Genomic DNA, 16,813 nt, shown 5'->3' with positions numbered 1-16,813 from the left:
TTGTATTTTGATACTTGCGCAAAGTTACACGAAGACTATCTGCGCAAGTGTAATTTTGCAGTGTAAGACTACAGGAAAGGCAGTTAGTCATCACCATCCACCGCCAACTCTTGGACTACTCTTTTACCAACGAATAGTGGGATTGACCGTAACATCATAACGCCCCCACAGCTGAAATGGCGAGCATGTTTGGTGCGACAGGAATTCGAACCCCCGACCCTCGGATTAAGAGTCGAACGCCTTAATCCACCTGACCATGCCGGGCCTTTTATCTTTCGTAAGTCCATTAAAACTGCCATACAAGTAAAAACTACCTAATTAGCATAATAAAGAAGTAGATATTTTATTTATTCTTTTGATATATTACATAATTTTATAAGTTATAACATCTTGCCAAAACGTAAGCAGATGCATCATTTTTAAATATATTTCAACATCTCCAAACATTTTATACATAAATAGCAAACATAAGGCGTCACCCAATATAAAAATATGAGTCATATAATGTGCTATTTCATATTAACAATGCACAAAATATACGTTTACAGACCACAATATTTTTTATTAATATCTTAAGTGATTGATATATAAAAGCGTTTAACAGGACTGATCTGTCAAGGTAATTACAAATAAAAAGATATAAAAATGCGATTAAGATATATTTCTACATTCTAAAATTGGCAATATTTGATATTTCTAACCTTTAAGGAGCATTTAGTTTTAGAAATACTAAGAATCAGGCGCGTCATCACCATTTGAGACTGTTGTTCAGGTGCGGTGGAACTGGTCAGTAGCTACCGCTTCTTAACTAAATGCTTGGATTCACTCTTACAGTTAAAACGCTCTCTTAACTGAATGTATGGAGCGAGCTCAGCAATATATCACGATTCAAACTTTGGACCTTTCGATTCGCGTCTCTAAACTCTTGTCACTGGACTACCTTTTTCCCAATAAATCAACAAACTAAATCTTTAATCTTAATAAACAAAATAATAGAAAACGAGTTTCTTGCCTTGTTCTAATCTTTATACAGGAGTATCAATCTTAACAGTCTCGACGTTTTGGTAATGTTCTTCGTTCCTGATGTATATATCAGAGATATCTTAATTCCTATACTTGCCATATAAACTAGCTATGCATACTTTCTCAACTAGAATTTTTTGATGAGAGAAAATTGAAAATAACTAAGTAGAAAATGTAAGAAAAAAAAGGTGTCACATGAACAAGCTACGTATGAATTCAAGACTGAAATTGTTGATGATGAGAAATTGAAACTTGCTAAGGGAAAAACACGTTGTATGGAGTAGCTATGTATGCTTTTAAGATTACAGTCTTTAACGACAAATAATAAATAAAAAAACTAGTAAGAAGAACATATAAGCTTGGTTTAAGCTTGGTATTGTAAAAAGGGTCTCCATAAAATATTAGGTTTAGAGCGTTTTGAACAAAACTATTTCAGATGCTGATTATTCATGAACTAGTTGAACAAAACGTAGTTACTAAAATTAACCTTTTCTACGTTATTGGATAATTTTAGTTGATTGTATAAGGGGCAAACTATAAGGTATCTCCAAGTCCTGCGCAAAATTTAATTTCCTAAATTATAAGTTTCTTATCTTAGAGTTAAATAAATTATAATAATGAGTAGGCGTGATTGTTTTGTTTTTATTTTACTACAAATCTAGTCGATGGTTATTTGCGTTAGTCGTTCTTAATTTAGCAGTGATAAGCTAAAGTGAAGACAGCTGGTAAACACCACTAATTTCTAAATTTTGGGTTGCTCTTTTACCTGCGAAAAGTGGAGTTGTCTATCACAATATAACGCTACCACGGCCGAAAAGTCGAACATGTTCGGTGCCGGGGAAAATTATTTTTTATAAATATTTTTGTATTTATCATGTGTTATGATGAAACAGTTTGCTCGATAGATGACACTTTAAAATGGCTTCCAATAAAAGAAGTTTGGAAGGAAATCCTATTCTTGTGAAAAAGAAACTTTTCGTATCTGAATGTGATGATGACGTTGAGTGGAGATATAAAAACGTTAATAATTTCAAATATTGGTTATTTTATATTTCAGTTTGGAGTTTACTCATTTTTGTTGTGTGCTGTAGAATCACAGCACAATCAGAAAACCAAGGTGAGATTACATTATATTATAATTTATAGTATACTCGCAGTATGACAATATTCCTAAACTAACTTAGTAATACAAATGGGTTAGACAGTAGGTACTTTTAATTTTATTATTCATATTATTATTGTCACAATTGAATAGTGAGTGTCAGGTTGAAAAATTAAGTGCTTAATCTGATATTTGTGCTAAAATACTTTAAGATGTTAAAATGTTATTGTCAGTGACATGTTACTATCAACCAGAGCAATACTTATCTCAATTGTAGTTGTGCATCGCGCATGATTTGAAGATTTTAAAGGTGAATTATGAAATAACAATAACAAGATGTGTTCATAAAATACTCGGTACGTTTATATATTTGTATTTACAGTAGTAATTTTGTTGTCTAATGTTTTGAAACGTAATATACAGACATGGTATGTGTAATGGCCACAGTATTCTGTATACATGCATTGAACAAACGTGTATGTGATATTTCATATCTTTTTTACTTTTTTTTATACATTCATCTACTTTAGACTCCACATCTCATGGGATGTGTTTTGTAGCATCTAGCTTCCAAAATTTCAAGTTGGCCCTACAGAGTTGTGTGGTTACAAACATTAAGCGGGCTTATTATATTGGTAAGTAGGTTTTGTCATAAAAGGCAATGATTTGTCTTATGCTTGTTTTATATAATGTTAATTTTTCCTTGTAGTGCTCTATTATTAGTATCAACATGCTTCTATAACATATGACTAAATCAAATAGACAATTACTGGGTAAGATAACCTTGGGATACATAATACCACTCATATATACCTTATTACGTTTTTCATATCAGATAATTTTCGAACTGTTTCAATTTTGAGAAATTGATACTTATGGTGGTAACTAAGTGAATATTAATACCAGATTTTCAGGGTTCAGTCTCAGGACCTTTGTTCTTTTTTCATATGCACCAGTGATGTAGATGAAATATTGGTCAATGAGTTACTTAAATTTGCAGATGATATGAAGGTCTTGAGTGTTGCTAGCTGTGTAGAGGATGCTACTGATTTACAAAATAATTGAGATCATTTAGTGAGTTGGGCAAATGGGTTTTAATTATAATAAATGCAAGATAATGCATGTGGGTTATCATAATTTGAATTATAAGTATAATTTTTATGAGAATAAAGAAAGGGATCATGGTGTAAGAGTTGATTAGTCACGAAAGCCATCCATGGCCAGGTGGCTAGGAACTTGATTTGTAATCTGAGGGATATTGGCCCAAATCCCTTTCCCACCAAATATGCTTGCCCTTTAAGCCATGGGAGCATTATATAGTGATGGCCAATCCCACTATTCATTGGTAAAAGAGTAGCCCAAGAGTTGGTGCTGGGTGGTGATGACCAGCTGCCTCTTCCCTCTAGTCTAAATTAAGGATGGCTAAGACAGATAGCTGTCATGTAGCTTTTTGTGAAGTTCAAAACAGGGAAGACTAAAGCCATTCAAGCAAAGTGCTGTTGTTAGTGGTAGGGCAAATAGGATTTTAATTTGTATCTACAGAAATATTGAATACAAGTCTAAAAAGGTTATAATTTCATTGTGTAGGTCACTGGTTGGGCTACATTTGGAATATTATGTTCAGTCTTAGCTCCTTACCTTAGGAAAGACATTGAATTGTTGGAAAGGGTTCAGAAAAGTTTATTAAAATGGAACCTTGGATGGGGAGTTGTCATATGAAAAGTTGAAATCTTATCAAATTATTTTCTCTGGAAAAAAGAAGAGGTAGGAGGGAGTATGATTGAGGTGTAATATCATACTTCATTTTTCTGTGTTATATGATGTTTATGAACACTGATTTCTCCTCTTTACAATTTTCTAATATCTAAACTTGAATGCTGTAATTTCCAATTAATTAGAAACACAAGCTATACACAGTTTGAAGAAAGAATCTAGAATTTGAACTTCTTTCTTTAGATCTGTAGAAAGATGTCCCATTTTCTACTTTGTTGCTACTCTTTTAAGTCGATAGGGTAATTTTAATCACATTATTATTTAACAGATTAAAACTATGGAACTTTATATACATATATATAAGTCACTGTATTGTAATACTTAAATTACCTCTGTGGTTAGAGCACCTAAACATTGAGTAGAAGTCTTGCATTCAAATACCAATAGAGTTAGGGTTTCTTTATAATTTTTTTTATTGATAAATTATCATGTTCAGAACAAAATCTTTCAGTATTCAATAAAACATGAATACCAATAATTTTTTTAAATTATTATTTGTTAGCACTTCATTTCAAAGACTAGGTATCAAAGTGATTCAGTGGTTGCAGTGTTTGACTGTCATGTTAAAGTCTCACTTTTAAATCCCAGTCAAGTCGAGATTTTATGTTAATTTTTTTTATTAATGAATATATTTACAATGTGCTCTTTCAATTGCGTAAGGGATTTAAGATATCAGTTAATATTTGAATTAAAAGATGGTGTGTTTACAACATGTCACCCCAGCTCTTCATTTCAATTGAAAAACTAAAATTGGTTCAAAAACAGTGCAAGAAAGAAAACATTATTTAGCAATGAAAAAAAGAAAGTTAAAAAACACACAAAGTCTTCTAAGCTTAGCAAATATAGAATAACTTCAGCAGAGGGAATGCAGTTGATACGTTCATATGAAGCTCCTGAAGAAACAAAGCAAAAAGTACAAATTATTACTGAAATACACACAAACAGGTTCTAGGTTTTGGCCACATATGTTGAATGGGTATATCAGCTAGTTTAAAATAATTTGAAACCTATCTACTAAGTCATTAGAACCAATAACCTAGACTTGCATTATACATTATTTAACTTATATATATAACATTTTATTGTTGTTCCTCTTGTGCACAACAGGAATTGTGATAGTAAATTTTGTTTACTATATTAATTTTTTTCAAATTTTTTGTGTATTTTCTATAAAACAGATGTAAGTGTAGTAGCTGTATTTTAAGAATTAAGCTTTGCATTCTGAAGAGTTAGTTTGGATTATTATTCGTTATCATTTCTAAAAAAAAAACAATAATTAGCTATCTGTGTGAGCAAATCTGGTTGAAAATGCATTTCATAAAAATTATAATAAGTTTATATTATTTTCCTTATAGCAGAGCTGATGACCTCGAATGCCTTGTTAGCACTAGGAACTGGAATAACTGTTTCTCTCTTCACATGGATGATTATCTACTTGGACAGTTGCCAGCCTGGGATCCAGCCACCATCACCATTCTCTCCAAGAAAGATCAGGTATCAAAGAGTATTTTAACCAAAGACTAAATTAACTAAAATATAATGTGTTGCATAATCTAATCATGATACCTGCATTTTATTTGCTGTTGTATGCATTTAACATTCAATTTCCAATGATGTACTACCTCTCCTCTCACAAGATCATCTTTTTTTCTTTGCCCTCTATTTACAAACTTTTTTAAATATGTGGCACAAGTCTTCAATTCTCCCTTTGTTGGAATCCAAGTCCCAGCACCTTTTTCATATAAATTACTATGTGTTACCTCTCCACCAATGGGAGAACATTACTATCACATGACTAATGTGTCTCCATTGTGCACCACAACCATCACTTCTCATTTGGTAGTGCTCCAGTGCAGAAGTCTTTCTTTAGAACACCCTTGAATAACTGTATACACAGTGACTTAGTTCACTTTTGGTTAATTCCACTTTTTCTTTGAAAGCATTTGATTTACCTGTGTTTATTGTACATTTTTTGCTGATTTTATATCATGCATGAATTTCGAGGTAGCTGTTACCACTTTGGGTGCATAGCACTCATCTGTACCTGCATTTTTGGCTGTAGGCAAGGGTAACCCATCAGGATATTTCATGGCCTTTGTTCATAATGGGATGAAGCATTTTATGAAATGCACATTGTTTCCCATTTGTTTTGTTATTCCTCCTGTACTTTTTTAACATTTTAGATGTGTAAGCTGAGGATAAATTTAATCACTTTGTTCCCACCTCAGAGTTTGCCATGTCTTCCCGTACATTCCCAAGGATTCTGTTCAGCCTTCAACAGTTTCTTGAAGCTTATATCTTAGGTATGTGTTGTTTTATTTCTTCCTTTTGTTTTTATTTCCACATTCCCTTTTGTTTGGGTTTAAACTATAATTTTGCCATTCCATTTAGTGACTCATTAATATGCCTCTATTTTGTGGGCTTTGGGTAGGTCAGTCGTTGCAACTTTTTGGACAGGCTACTACATTCTGGATCCCAGTTGTGGGTTAAGTTTACCTATTTAGGAAGACAGGTCACAAATTTCCTGTTATCCTACCTCTGCCCACCATTTCAGCTGTGGTCTTCCTCTTCCTTTCTGACATTTTTTGTTGGTTCTCTGTGGGATTTCTAGACATTTCCCCCCTTTTTCCTTTCCACTGTTGGCCATTTATTGTCTTCAGCTATGGTCCACACATTGTTCACTTTCTGCAATTTTTTTTTTTTTTACAATGCTATATTCTTACAGATCCATCACCTGTTTCTGTATATTCAAGTCATTTTTATGGCCTCATTTTTATGATATTTTGAGTTTTTCGTTGTGGGTGGCTTCTGTCTAGCAGGACTTTACTTTTACTTTTGAGAGGTGTGGCTTAGAGCCTCGTTTCTTGACCTTACCCTTTCTAGCTCTGTCTGTACCATTTTCTCGAGGTACTGTCGTTTGCTGTATTTTGCAGCAATGCATGGCATTTCCTTCTTTCTTTCTTGGAATCTCTTCCTGGTCATCCCAGTGTCTGAGGTAGTCCTTGTCCCCCCTACTCCTACAAGTGTCTTACCTGCTGCATGTAGGTTTTACTGTTAGAAGTTTGCCTGTTGTGGAAGGGCCCTTTTAGGGCCCTGTCCTTTGACCTTGCTTCTGTACTGTAAATTGTTTTTTAATGGTTTGCCTCCCTGTTCGGAATGATCATGTCCTGGGGATTGCACTTCCATATGTGCATAGACAACTGGCTTCTTCTTGCCATTTCCGAATGGGAGTTGGCCAGTCCTACTTGTCAGCTGTGAGGTGGGATGATTGATCACTTTGGAGGGATCTTTCCTTTATCGTACTTTGACATCTGGACATTTTATTTAACACCCATCTTAGTTGGGCTCTACCTTCTGCTCTCAGACACCATTCTATGGAGCTAGCCTGTCTGCTCTTTTACTTCATCTTGGGAGGTTCTATAGCTTTAAGGATGGTGGTTGCCTCTTGACACCTGTCATACCCCTCATCAGGGCTCATGTGCATTTACTTCATGACTAGTGGAACCTTGTACATTTCTTGTACATACCTTGGCTGATTTCTCCAAGCCAGTTCCCTTGGCTGTGGTTTCGCTAGATAGTAGATAGGAACAGTGGGAATCTCGTTAATCCTTTCATCTTCCCTCCCCCCTTGCTTGTAGATTTTTATTGGTACTGGATAAGACCCATATGTTGGTGAAAATCCTGCATCCTCCTCCATGACCTAAGTTACATCTGTTTATGGATGCTTCCCTTGAGAGTTGTGGTGCATGGGTTGATTACTGAGGGGTTTTAGGTCATTGGTCCATGGAGTAGATTTTTCCTCACATCAATGTTCTTGAACTCCAGGCTGTTCCTCCAGCTTTTTATCATTTATTTTTTAGTACTAGCCACCTACCAGCAGGTTATGATCCATTCTAACATTTCAACTGGGTGGCTTTTGTTGATCACTCAGGGGGCACAAGGTCCTGTTCTCTGTGTTTTTGTACAATGGGTCTTTATTGGATTTGCAAACATCAAATTATTTTGATGGCGTGTTATGTCGGGCATTTTCACTCTCTTGGTCAATCATCTTTTTTCTCTCTGAATCTTATTTACCCTGTGTGCGGTCTCTGCATCCTGCTGTGTTTTGGTGACACTGCATCTGAGTACACCCCTTATTGATGCCTTTGCCACCTCCCTCAATCCCAATTACCTTGGTTTTGGTCCACAGTTCCCTGTTCTCCAGCCTTAGATGTTGATGGCTTCAGCCAAGGTTGATCTCATCTGTTTCTTTATGTTTACCTCCCAACCATTTACTTCTTCAGATGTCTCTCCATGCACTGTCCTTCTGGTTGCTCTTTCCTAGTTTGCTGAACTTTAGTTCCCTTAGTTCTTCCAACTGCAGGTGGTTCCTCCTCTTCCATTCTGTCTTGACCTGCTTCATCAACCCAGTTACCTGTGTTTCATCCCTCACTGTCTGTACTCTGCCTTCACACCCCATGCCTTTTGTTTCTACACTTTCCACATGGTTTTTGCTTCTCCTGTCCTTTCCATATTCATTTCTTCTTTACAGCTCTAATAGCCACTGAGGCATCTGTCACTTCTGTTTCTGGGACATTCTCATGATCTTACTTAACCTCCATTTGCAACTCTGTCAGTGTGTGCTCCCTGTTTCACTTCTCTCTGGCATATTTCCTCATCATTCCCAGGTCATTGTACTGCTCCTTCTCCCTTATCTTTCAAGTGGAGTGGTCTTTCCTTCCTACAGCCTCTGAAGCTCATGACATGCATGTCTCCTGTTCTTCTGTCTACCTGTGATCAATTTCATTTTGCCCTCCTCCTGATTCATATAGACTCCTCTGTCCTTTCTGTGCCTACAATTGTTATGTTACTTGCACATCTTATTTCTGGGGTTCTTGTTCCCCTCTATTTCTCCCTTTTCAACCTTTCTCTTCCCCTTATTTTTCCTCAGTTACCTTAACTAATTAGGTTTGATGCTTGATCCAAATGGCTTATTCCTCTTCGTCTTCTTTCTGTCATGATTTATTTCATGTTTCCTCCAATCAATCACATTACATCACCTTCCTTTTTTTTTGCCTCTCATCTTCATTGGCCATTGGAGGAGATTCTACCACTGGATATTTGGAGGATTTTGCACATGTTCATCTCCCAGTACCTACACCTTGTCCCTGTTTCTACTTCTTTGGGGTATCACCCTACTGCCTTTGGCTATTCTCCTGACTTCAACTTGCCTGTAACATGAGGTAAGTCTTTCCTAATGCTTTCTCTCCTTTCAGGAACCTTCATTTTATATTCCACTCTGCAGGTAGTGGTGCTTGACCAGGTATTCTGTCTGTATTCTAGATGGGTTCCACTTAGATGGCTATAACCATTCACAGATATCCTTCTATCAAATCTGCACTGTGGACCATGTTGATTCCAATATTTTCATAGCTGTGTACACTCACCTTTGAGATGGAGGCATTTCATAGGATCATGCAAGTGTAAATTCCTCATGATACTTACATCATACTATGACCTTCCTGGACTGCACCACCCATGGACAACATGGATGAAGCAGAAGGGGATTGCTGCCTGTCTCTGCCATGCCTACATTGAATAAATTGGTGTGGACTGCTTTTAAATGTAGAGTTTCATGATCATCCATGGCACCGTCTTGGGTGTTTCAGTCCCTCTGGACTCCACAGTACACTTCTTTCCTTCTTTCAGTGGAATGCAGGAGCCCTTCTCACTTACCATTTACAAGGTACTGGGGTGGTTGACCGTGGAGGCAAGCTTCTGGATGGGTTCCTAAAAGATAGCTATAACTAATCAGTTCAGAGTAGGGCTGTGGTGTTCTGTCAATATAGATGAAGGATGAAGTTAGTTGATCCTTACGATGTGTGAGTTTCCCAGAGTTAAGACACCCATATGCAGTTCACCCTTCTGGTTGGGTGCCCTCCTCTGACCCTTTCGCAGATGTAGGTACCCAGGGAATGAGGTTTTGGAGATGAAGTGAACCAGTCACATAAGTCCTCACACAGGTTTTGGCTTGCTCATCTTCCCCTCTTGATTGCTCTTTATTGTAGTGGGTCACAGAAGATCTTTATGGCATGATTCTGCTTCTGTTCTGAATTTTCCCTTGTTATGAGATTGTTAACGACCTGGATCATTTTGGGCTTGTTCACAGCTGCAGGGGTTGAGTACATGCAATGAACTTCCTTCAGATTCTAAATGACACATGCCTGGGCCTGTGTGTTCTTGGAGTCTTCTGATAGGTTTCCTCTGGACTCTGGGACTTGAGGTGAAAATGGTATGTCTTTCTCCTATCTTCATGAGGATATAGTTACTCAGTGAGTGAGGTTTTGGATTTAGCTGACTTGCTGAGTGTGGTTCATCTTGCCTTAGCCACTTTACACCTAGGAACACATCATCTCTTACTCACCTTCTATCCAGGGACTGAGTGATTTTTTAACGTGATTATGGGCTGACTTGCAGGCAGGCTGAGTTGGTTGTTTCTGCTTAGCCATTGGAGTTTTGGCTAATATTACCTGCTGTTATATGAAATATTTATTTGAAGTGAGGATGCAGTGGGCAAATGGAACACATAGGTACTAACTCGAGGGTTTACAGTTAAAACAAGAGACTCGAGACTAAGACTTCCAATAACACTTTATATTTAAGTGATCCACTTTATTTACTCACATTTATTTATAAACAATTTATCTTTATTCATGTTTATTGTAAGCAATCACTTTATTAACATGATGACTAATGTTTAAGAAAGAATGGCATTGTAATACTTACAAGGAGCTTGGGCTAGAAGTGGTATTTCTACTGATGATAAGAGACATCTTCTCTCCTTCCTCTTGAATGATCAGATAGTTCAGAGTGTTTGCTAGATTTTTGTCTATGCTGGCATCTGTTCGAAAACATTTCACACTAGTGAAGAGGTGATTTGTCTGCCTATTCATAGTGCAGAGTGCCAACTCGCTTCCTGTTTATGAATTCTTAAGCTCATTCAGATGTGTCTGCAAATGGTCAATGTTTTTGAGCTTCTAAGTTTGTTTGTCAGATATCTAGATTGTCAGAGGCATCCAGATATCTAGTAACACCTCAATTTTACTTCTGTTTTGTCTCTGTTGCACCATCATCTACCATACAGAGGTGCTCTGCCATGTTTAGCTCTCTTGACCTTTTCACTTTTTATGGCAAAGAGATATTTGGTTCGAATGTTGTGTGATGTCACTCCTCAGATCTCTGGATCTATTTCTTTCCATTAAGGAGTGTCCTTCCTTCAGATGCTTCTGGGGGATACAAGTGCTTCCTTTGCAGTGGCCCATTTTTCGATTCATTTGTGGAATTCAAGCTACTCTTGTGATAGAGGAAGAATGTCATAACAGGAGTTATAATTTTCCTAAAATTTATTTCTAAACCTTCCCACTATCTTCTGGTGCTCATGTCTTTTGCCAAACTTCAAAGTGATATTACGGTATTGACGCACAGAGGAAGTCACATGTTTTGTGATAGTAGTGCTTTCCTATTGGTGGAGAGGTGATGCACAGTGATTTACATGAGAAACACATTGGAACATCGGTTTCCAACAGAGGGAGAATTAAAGGTTTGTGGCATGCATTCAAAAAACATTGACAAAATGAGAAAAGATAATCTTGTAAGAAGAGATAAGTACCTATTGGAAATACATTTTCATTTAGGAAAATTATAACATTTGTGCCATTAGAATTACTAGATTTATAATAGATAACATTTTGTTTGTTACTCTATGAACATAATACTTAAAGTTTCAAAAAGGTTATTGTTTTATGCTGAGCTGTGTGTAATATTTGATTAAATATTTAATCTAATAACAAGTATCTCACTGCTCATAAATTCCAGTCATTTTACAAGCTATTTAACATAAATACTTTTTTGATATATCTTGTATGTACTTATATACAGTAGAATATTCCAAATATAATAAAATGAGGGCTAAAGACAAATATATGTAGTGGTTATAAAATGCTGTTAATAAACTGAAATATTGTTGAGATGAAGAAAGCTTATAATTATAATATTATCAGTTCTCTATTCATATACAAGTATATTTTTCACACAGGGCATCTTCTGGGCACACATTTCATACTGGATATATTTTGGCTCTAGTAAATGGAGTTTTGTTCTCGGCACTTGCATTGATATGATAAGAAGACGACGGTGATGTGCCAGTCAAGATATGATATTCTTTTGTCAGATGTAGGTTTTGATGTATTAATCTGATCATATTTAATATTAAAAACAAATTACTTTCTCAAGTAATATTGTCTGGAAGTTCCAAGAATAACCTTCAGATGTAGCTGTAGGTATTCATCCTAGTAAGATTATTAACAACACCCTCTAAATGTTTTTATGTGAAATACAGTTGTGTTGAAGGAAACTGTAACAATTGTGTTTTCTTGCTTCGTTAGTACAGTCAATCGTGTATTAAATATTAATTTGATTGTTTGCAAAATGCAAATATAAAATTAAAAGAAGGAATGTAATGTATTATACATTTAAAAATTGTCATATAGTTTCTAAATGTTGTTTAGATGTTGAAATTTATATATTTTTTATTTTAGAATCACTAGAAAAAGGTCTTTTTATAGTGTTTTTTAATAACACTTGCAGTGCAAGCTGTATTTGTTCTCTGTATCGTACATTTATTGTAATATTTTTTCTGTACTTAATATAAATATTTTGGAATTTTTTATGTTTTTCATACAAGTTAAATTTTTATAATTAGTGTCTTTATTTGTAGTTAATTAATTATAATGTGTAAAATATGCATAAAAATAACATTGAAGTGTCTTAAATTAAGAAATAATAGTTGTTGATTTTGAAATTTCTATCTGTTAAAAAGATTTAAAATTCTTAAAATATTTTTTTGATGTTGAAAGTTTACAATTTGTGGAAAAGGTATAGTTGAAAATCTAACTTCCAACTGTTAGTTATCAACCTATCATCAGGAATAATTGTACACTGTGCAAGATATGGTGGCTGAGATGTTCTTTGTACAGTGGCTGAAAATATAAATATAACTTGAAACTTTATCATTTTTGAATGTACAATAAAATAAATCTCTAAAGATACAAGCCAATGTTAAAAATATATATGGAATATGAGATGGAAAACCAATATAGGTAGAGACTTGAATTGTGTAACTTATATAAATTAGAAAATTACTCTATTTTAAAGTGAAGTATGGAATATGAGATAGAAAAGGTGAGAACCATCTAAAGTAATTTACTTAGTTATTCAATTGAATTTATACATATATTTGATAAAAACAGAATTTTCCTATGTACAATTATCAACTTGCAATTTTAACCTGCAAGTTTTACTTAAGCACTAAATGGCAACAATCAAAACACAAACACAGTGTTTTACAAATACATCAGATATATTAAATGTTGCAGGATAAAGCCAACAATGACTAAAAGTTTACAGCTGATTAATTTTAATATTTTTTTCCTCAGGTAGTTTTTCTTAAGAATAGTATACAATTTTTTTGTTAATTAGTCATCCAGGTTCATTGAGGTATAAACAATGTTTTTTTTATCATTTGCTAAAGGTATAAGCCAGGTGTAATACAATATAGAATTATCAAAAGTTATGATTTTGGTTAATTTCACTGTACATGCAGAAGCTAAGTATTAGATAATACAGAACAATCATATTTTACCTATTATGTCACAATACAACTAGTGACAAAATAGTTACATAAACTATTTTCAAAAAGTAGAGTGAATTATGAAGAACTTCATAAAAAATTCCTTGAGAATTTTCAGTCTTTTTACAATTACAATATTTATATTGGATTTTAGTGTGCTTTATTAGATGACACAACAGATATGAAAGGAAAAAAACAACTAGTAAACTTGCATATTTATTTCAGGTACAAAGCTAGTAGTGCATTTTTAATTATACCATCTGTGTGTGATATATAATTAAGTACTTAAAGAAAAGTTTGTTAATCAGGTTTTACAAACAATACTTGTATGTTAACTTTCCTTTCTTCTAAACTTAAACACCTAAACTTTCTACAAGTGACCAGTTATTGTAATAGTATTTCCTAGCAGTTGTTAGTTTAATTTTAATCAGTTTGGAATTATTTGTTTGAAGGTACCTTTGGGTTTATATTCATTTGTACTTTACATAATACATTTCACAATATGTATGTACAATACTGGGCTAAGGATATTGCGTTTGTACTCATTTGTAGTTTACATAATACGTTTCACTATGTGTATGTACAGTACTGGGCTAAGGAAATTGGATTTGTACTCGTTTGTAGTTTAGATAATACGTTTCAGTATGTATGTACAGTTCTCGGCTAAGGAAATTAATACTGTTTAGCTCCAGCCTTTCTTCTTTTACATATTTTCTTCTAGACCATTTCCACATGAGTTTGTAATTTTGTACCACTATGAAGAAATGCTATTATTATTCTTGAAACGTCCTCAAGTTTACCAGCTTTAAGATCAGATAAACAATGATGTTAAGACACGTCTTTGTTTTGTAGATATGAGAGTGATGTTTGACTGGAAATGTGACAGTGAAAGAGTTAAAATATATTTAGATATGTTTTTATAGTTTTATAATATTTAAAAAAATAATATACCAGTATGTGGGCAGGAAGAATACAACCTAGTTAATTTCTTATGGTAACATTTATTAACTGTTTGCTGTTTCCTGACTAAAGAGTTCAAAAGAATTAACATTTAAGTACATAACCTCTTATTTGCACAAGCACAAGTTGGTTCATTATATTATACAAATTATTCAAATAAGGCTATTACAGTATATACAACTGTTTGTAAACTCTTCATCATATATAAAGCATTTATAATTACACCCATGCTTTGTAACAGTTTGATAAAAAGAATATATTCATATACCTGAAAAATTAATCTTTATTCTCCTCTGAGGCAAAAACTTTATTGAACTGTTATTTTTATTTTATTTTGTGTATGAAATGATTATTTAAGACCCCTGGTTGCAAAAAACTGACCCAACTTTAGGAAAAGAAATGTTGGAGCCAAAAGATGGATTGGAGGTGCCAGACTACGTAACCGTAATCCAATCTGATAATACAGTCTAAAAAAGCCACTTCTTCTGATTTTAAAAATATACTCATAAATGAAATCTGTAAAATGTCTTACCAGGAACATAAACATAGAAAGAAAAGAGACTGTGGTGTTTTTATATTCTGCTTACTTTTGGATTTATATACAGCTGTATTTTTTTCATATTTACTTTAATTCAAACCTGTAAAAAGACTGAATAGTAGAGTCAAGTAGTTTAATTTTACAAATCAGTGCTTCTGGAAAATAATATTTTAAAATTTAACATGACTCTTAGAGGGGTCAGTTTTTTTGTGACTGGGGATCTTAATTATTGGAATATTTTTGAGGGGCTACAATGTAACTTAAAATATACTATGTACTATAACTACTGTAAAAGATACAGTTCAATTTATTCTAATAGTCTAAGTATATAATAGAAATGTTGAATATAATGTCAATTAGTAGTTGCTTTATGCATTACATTTGTCAGAAATTATTTTGTGTCTAAAAGCAAAACATGCTAGAACTGTTTTCTCATTGAAATGTTTGTACATTTATCATTTTCCTGTGTATTAATGTATATTTACATTTATAACTCAAAATTTAACTGAATTAAATTGATTGTAACAGATGCAATTACAACATACACTCAAGTTTTCCTGGGTGGAGGTGGTCTTGAAAGTTTAAGAGAATGGTAGAAGCTGCTGGATCATTTAGAAATATATATATTTCATTAATTAGTTATTTTTTGAAACAGTTTTGACAAGTTTTTGTATTTTTATTTTCATTATAAAACTATTACATCTACATAAATTCATTAATCTGTTGTTGGATAGGTAAACATACATCAACCAGTCTTTATTTTAAGCCATTTACATATCTAATTGTGAACTACCACTAAAGCAATGACAAAATATAATGAGTTTGTGCATTTAAAGATCTTTATTACTTAAATTCATGCAAACTTAGCATCTTTGACACACTGAATCAAAATTAGTTTTTAAAATAAATTGGCAGTGGATATATTAAGAAAAAATATTTTTGAAACAATTCAAAAATATATTTATGCTTGCATTTTTATGAAACTAAGTTTTAGAGAGGAAACATGCAGTATATTGTACTTGTTATAAAAAAGTTAATACATCACATGTTCGGAAATTTGATTAAAATAACTGAAATCAATGTTATAATTTGTAAAATTCATTAAATATGGAACTTTAAAAACTGAATATTTTTGCATAATCTTGATGGACTACACTTTCCCTGCTCTAAAGCCATGAAAAACTTCTTGAAGTCTAAGAGTATAGTAGCCTTTTAATGTCATTTTTACCAGGTACATGTTTAATCATGTGCCTTAGATTTTTTTAAAAGGTCTGATATTTCAAAACATGCAAAATATTAATTTAAAAAAATGCTGTTTTTTGTTAAGTACAAAGCTGCTCAATGGATTATCTATGCTTTTTCTCACCAAATGTATCAATCAAAACCTAGTTTCTAGCATTGTAAGACGTCAGACTTGCCACAGGGTGGTCACTGTTCTGTGATTGTATTACATGTTGAATGAAAGCAGATTTCTTATTCATCAGAACCTTTGCAGTTGAAATTCACTTTCAAAATTAATATAAGCTGTTTGTAGATTATGTTAAGATGAAAGTGTAATGAACATGTTGTGGTAGTAAATATACCCTCAGCACAAGACTGAATCACTGCCTTCAGTTAATTTCATACAGCTTTCACATTTATTTTTGTATTTAAAATTATTTTGTTTCTTAATACTATTAATAATGAATCCTGATTGTGTGTACTTAGAAGAATAATGTAAAATGTATGCTATCAAAATTATTATATTCAC

The 16,813-nt window shown here is 33.5% G+C and overlaps 1 protein-coding gene across 2 annotated transcripts; it reads left to right on the top strand.

Moving 5' to 3' along the window:
* Window positions 1–1,889: 1,889 nt before the first annotated feature.
* Window positions 1,890–16,119, top strand: LOC143246430 (uncharacterized). 2 transcript variants are annotated; one of them, XM_076493132.1, is made up of 4 exons: window positions 1,890–2,140; window positions 2,656–2,760; window positions 5,257–5,392; window positions 11,973–15,774. In XM_076493132.1, the coding sequence occupies exons 1-4, from the start codon at window positions 1,942–1,944 to the stop codon at window positions 12,055–12,057; spliced, it is 525 nt and encodes a 174-aa protein (XP_076349247.1). In that variant the 5' UTR covers window positions 1,890–1,941; the 3' UTR covers window positions 12,058–15,774. The 2 variants fall into 2 exon arrangements, with proteins under 2 accessions (XP_076349247.1, XP_076349246.1); XM_076493131.1 differs by having other exon boundaries at window positions 1,906–2,140; window positions 5,254–5,392; window positions 11,973–16,119.
* The last annotated feature ends 694 nt before the right edge of the window (window positions 16,120–16,813 follow it).

Source organism: Tachypleus tridentatus, chromosome 3, assembly GCF_004210375.1.
Source record: "Tachypleus tridentatus isolate NWPU-2018 chromosome 3, ASM421037v1, whole genome shotgun sequence".
Lineage (NCBI taxonomy): Eukaryota > Metazoa > Arthropoda > Merostomata > Xiphosura > Limulidae > Tachypleus > Tachypleus tridentatus.
This window is presented reverse-complemented; position numbering and strand designations above follow the sequence as displayed.

Bases quoted from the DNA above. Each gene is read 5' to 3' on its own strand.
- LOC143246430 (XM_076493131.1), top strand. From the start codon at position 1,942: ATGGCTTCCAATAAAAGAAGTTTGGAAGGAAATCCTATTCTTGTGAAA. The intron at 2,761-5,253 runs GTAAGTAGGTTT...TTTTCCTTATAG, and splicing joins TAAGCGGGCTTATTATATTG to CAGAGCTGATGACCTCGAAT. The intron at 5,393-11,972 runs GTATCAAAGAGT...TTTTTCACACAG, and splicing joins TTCTCTCCAAGAAAGATCAG to GGCATCTTCTGGGCACACAT.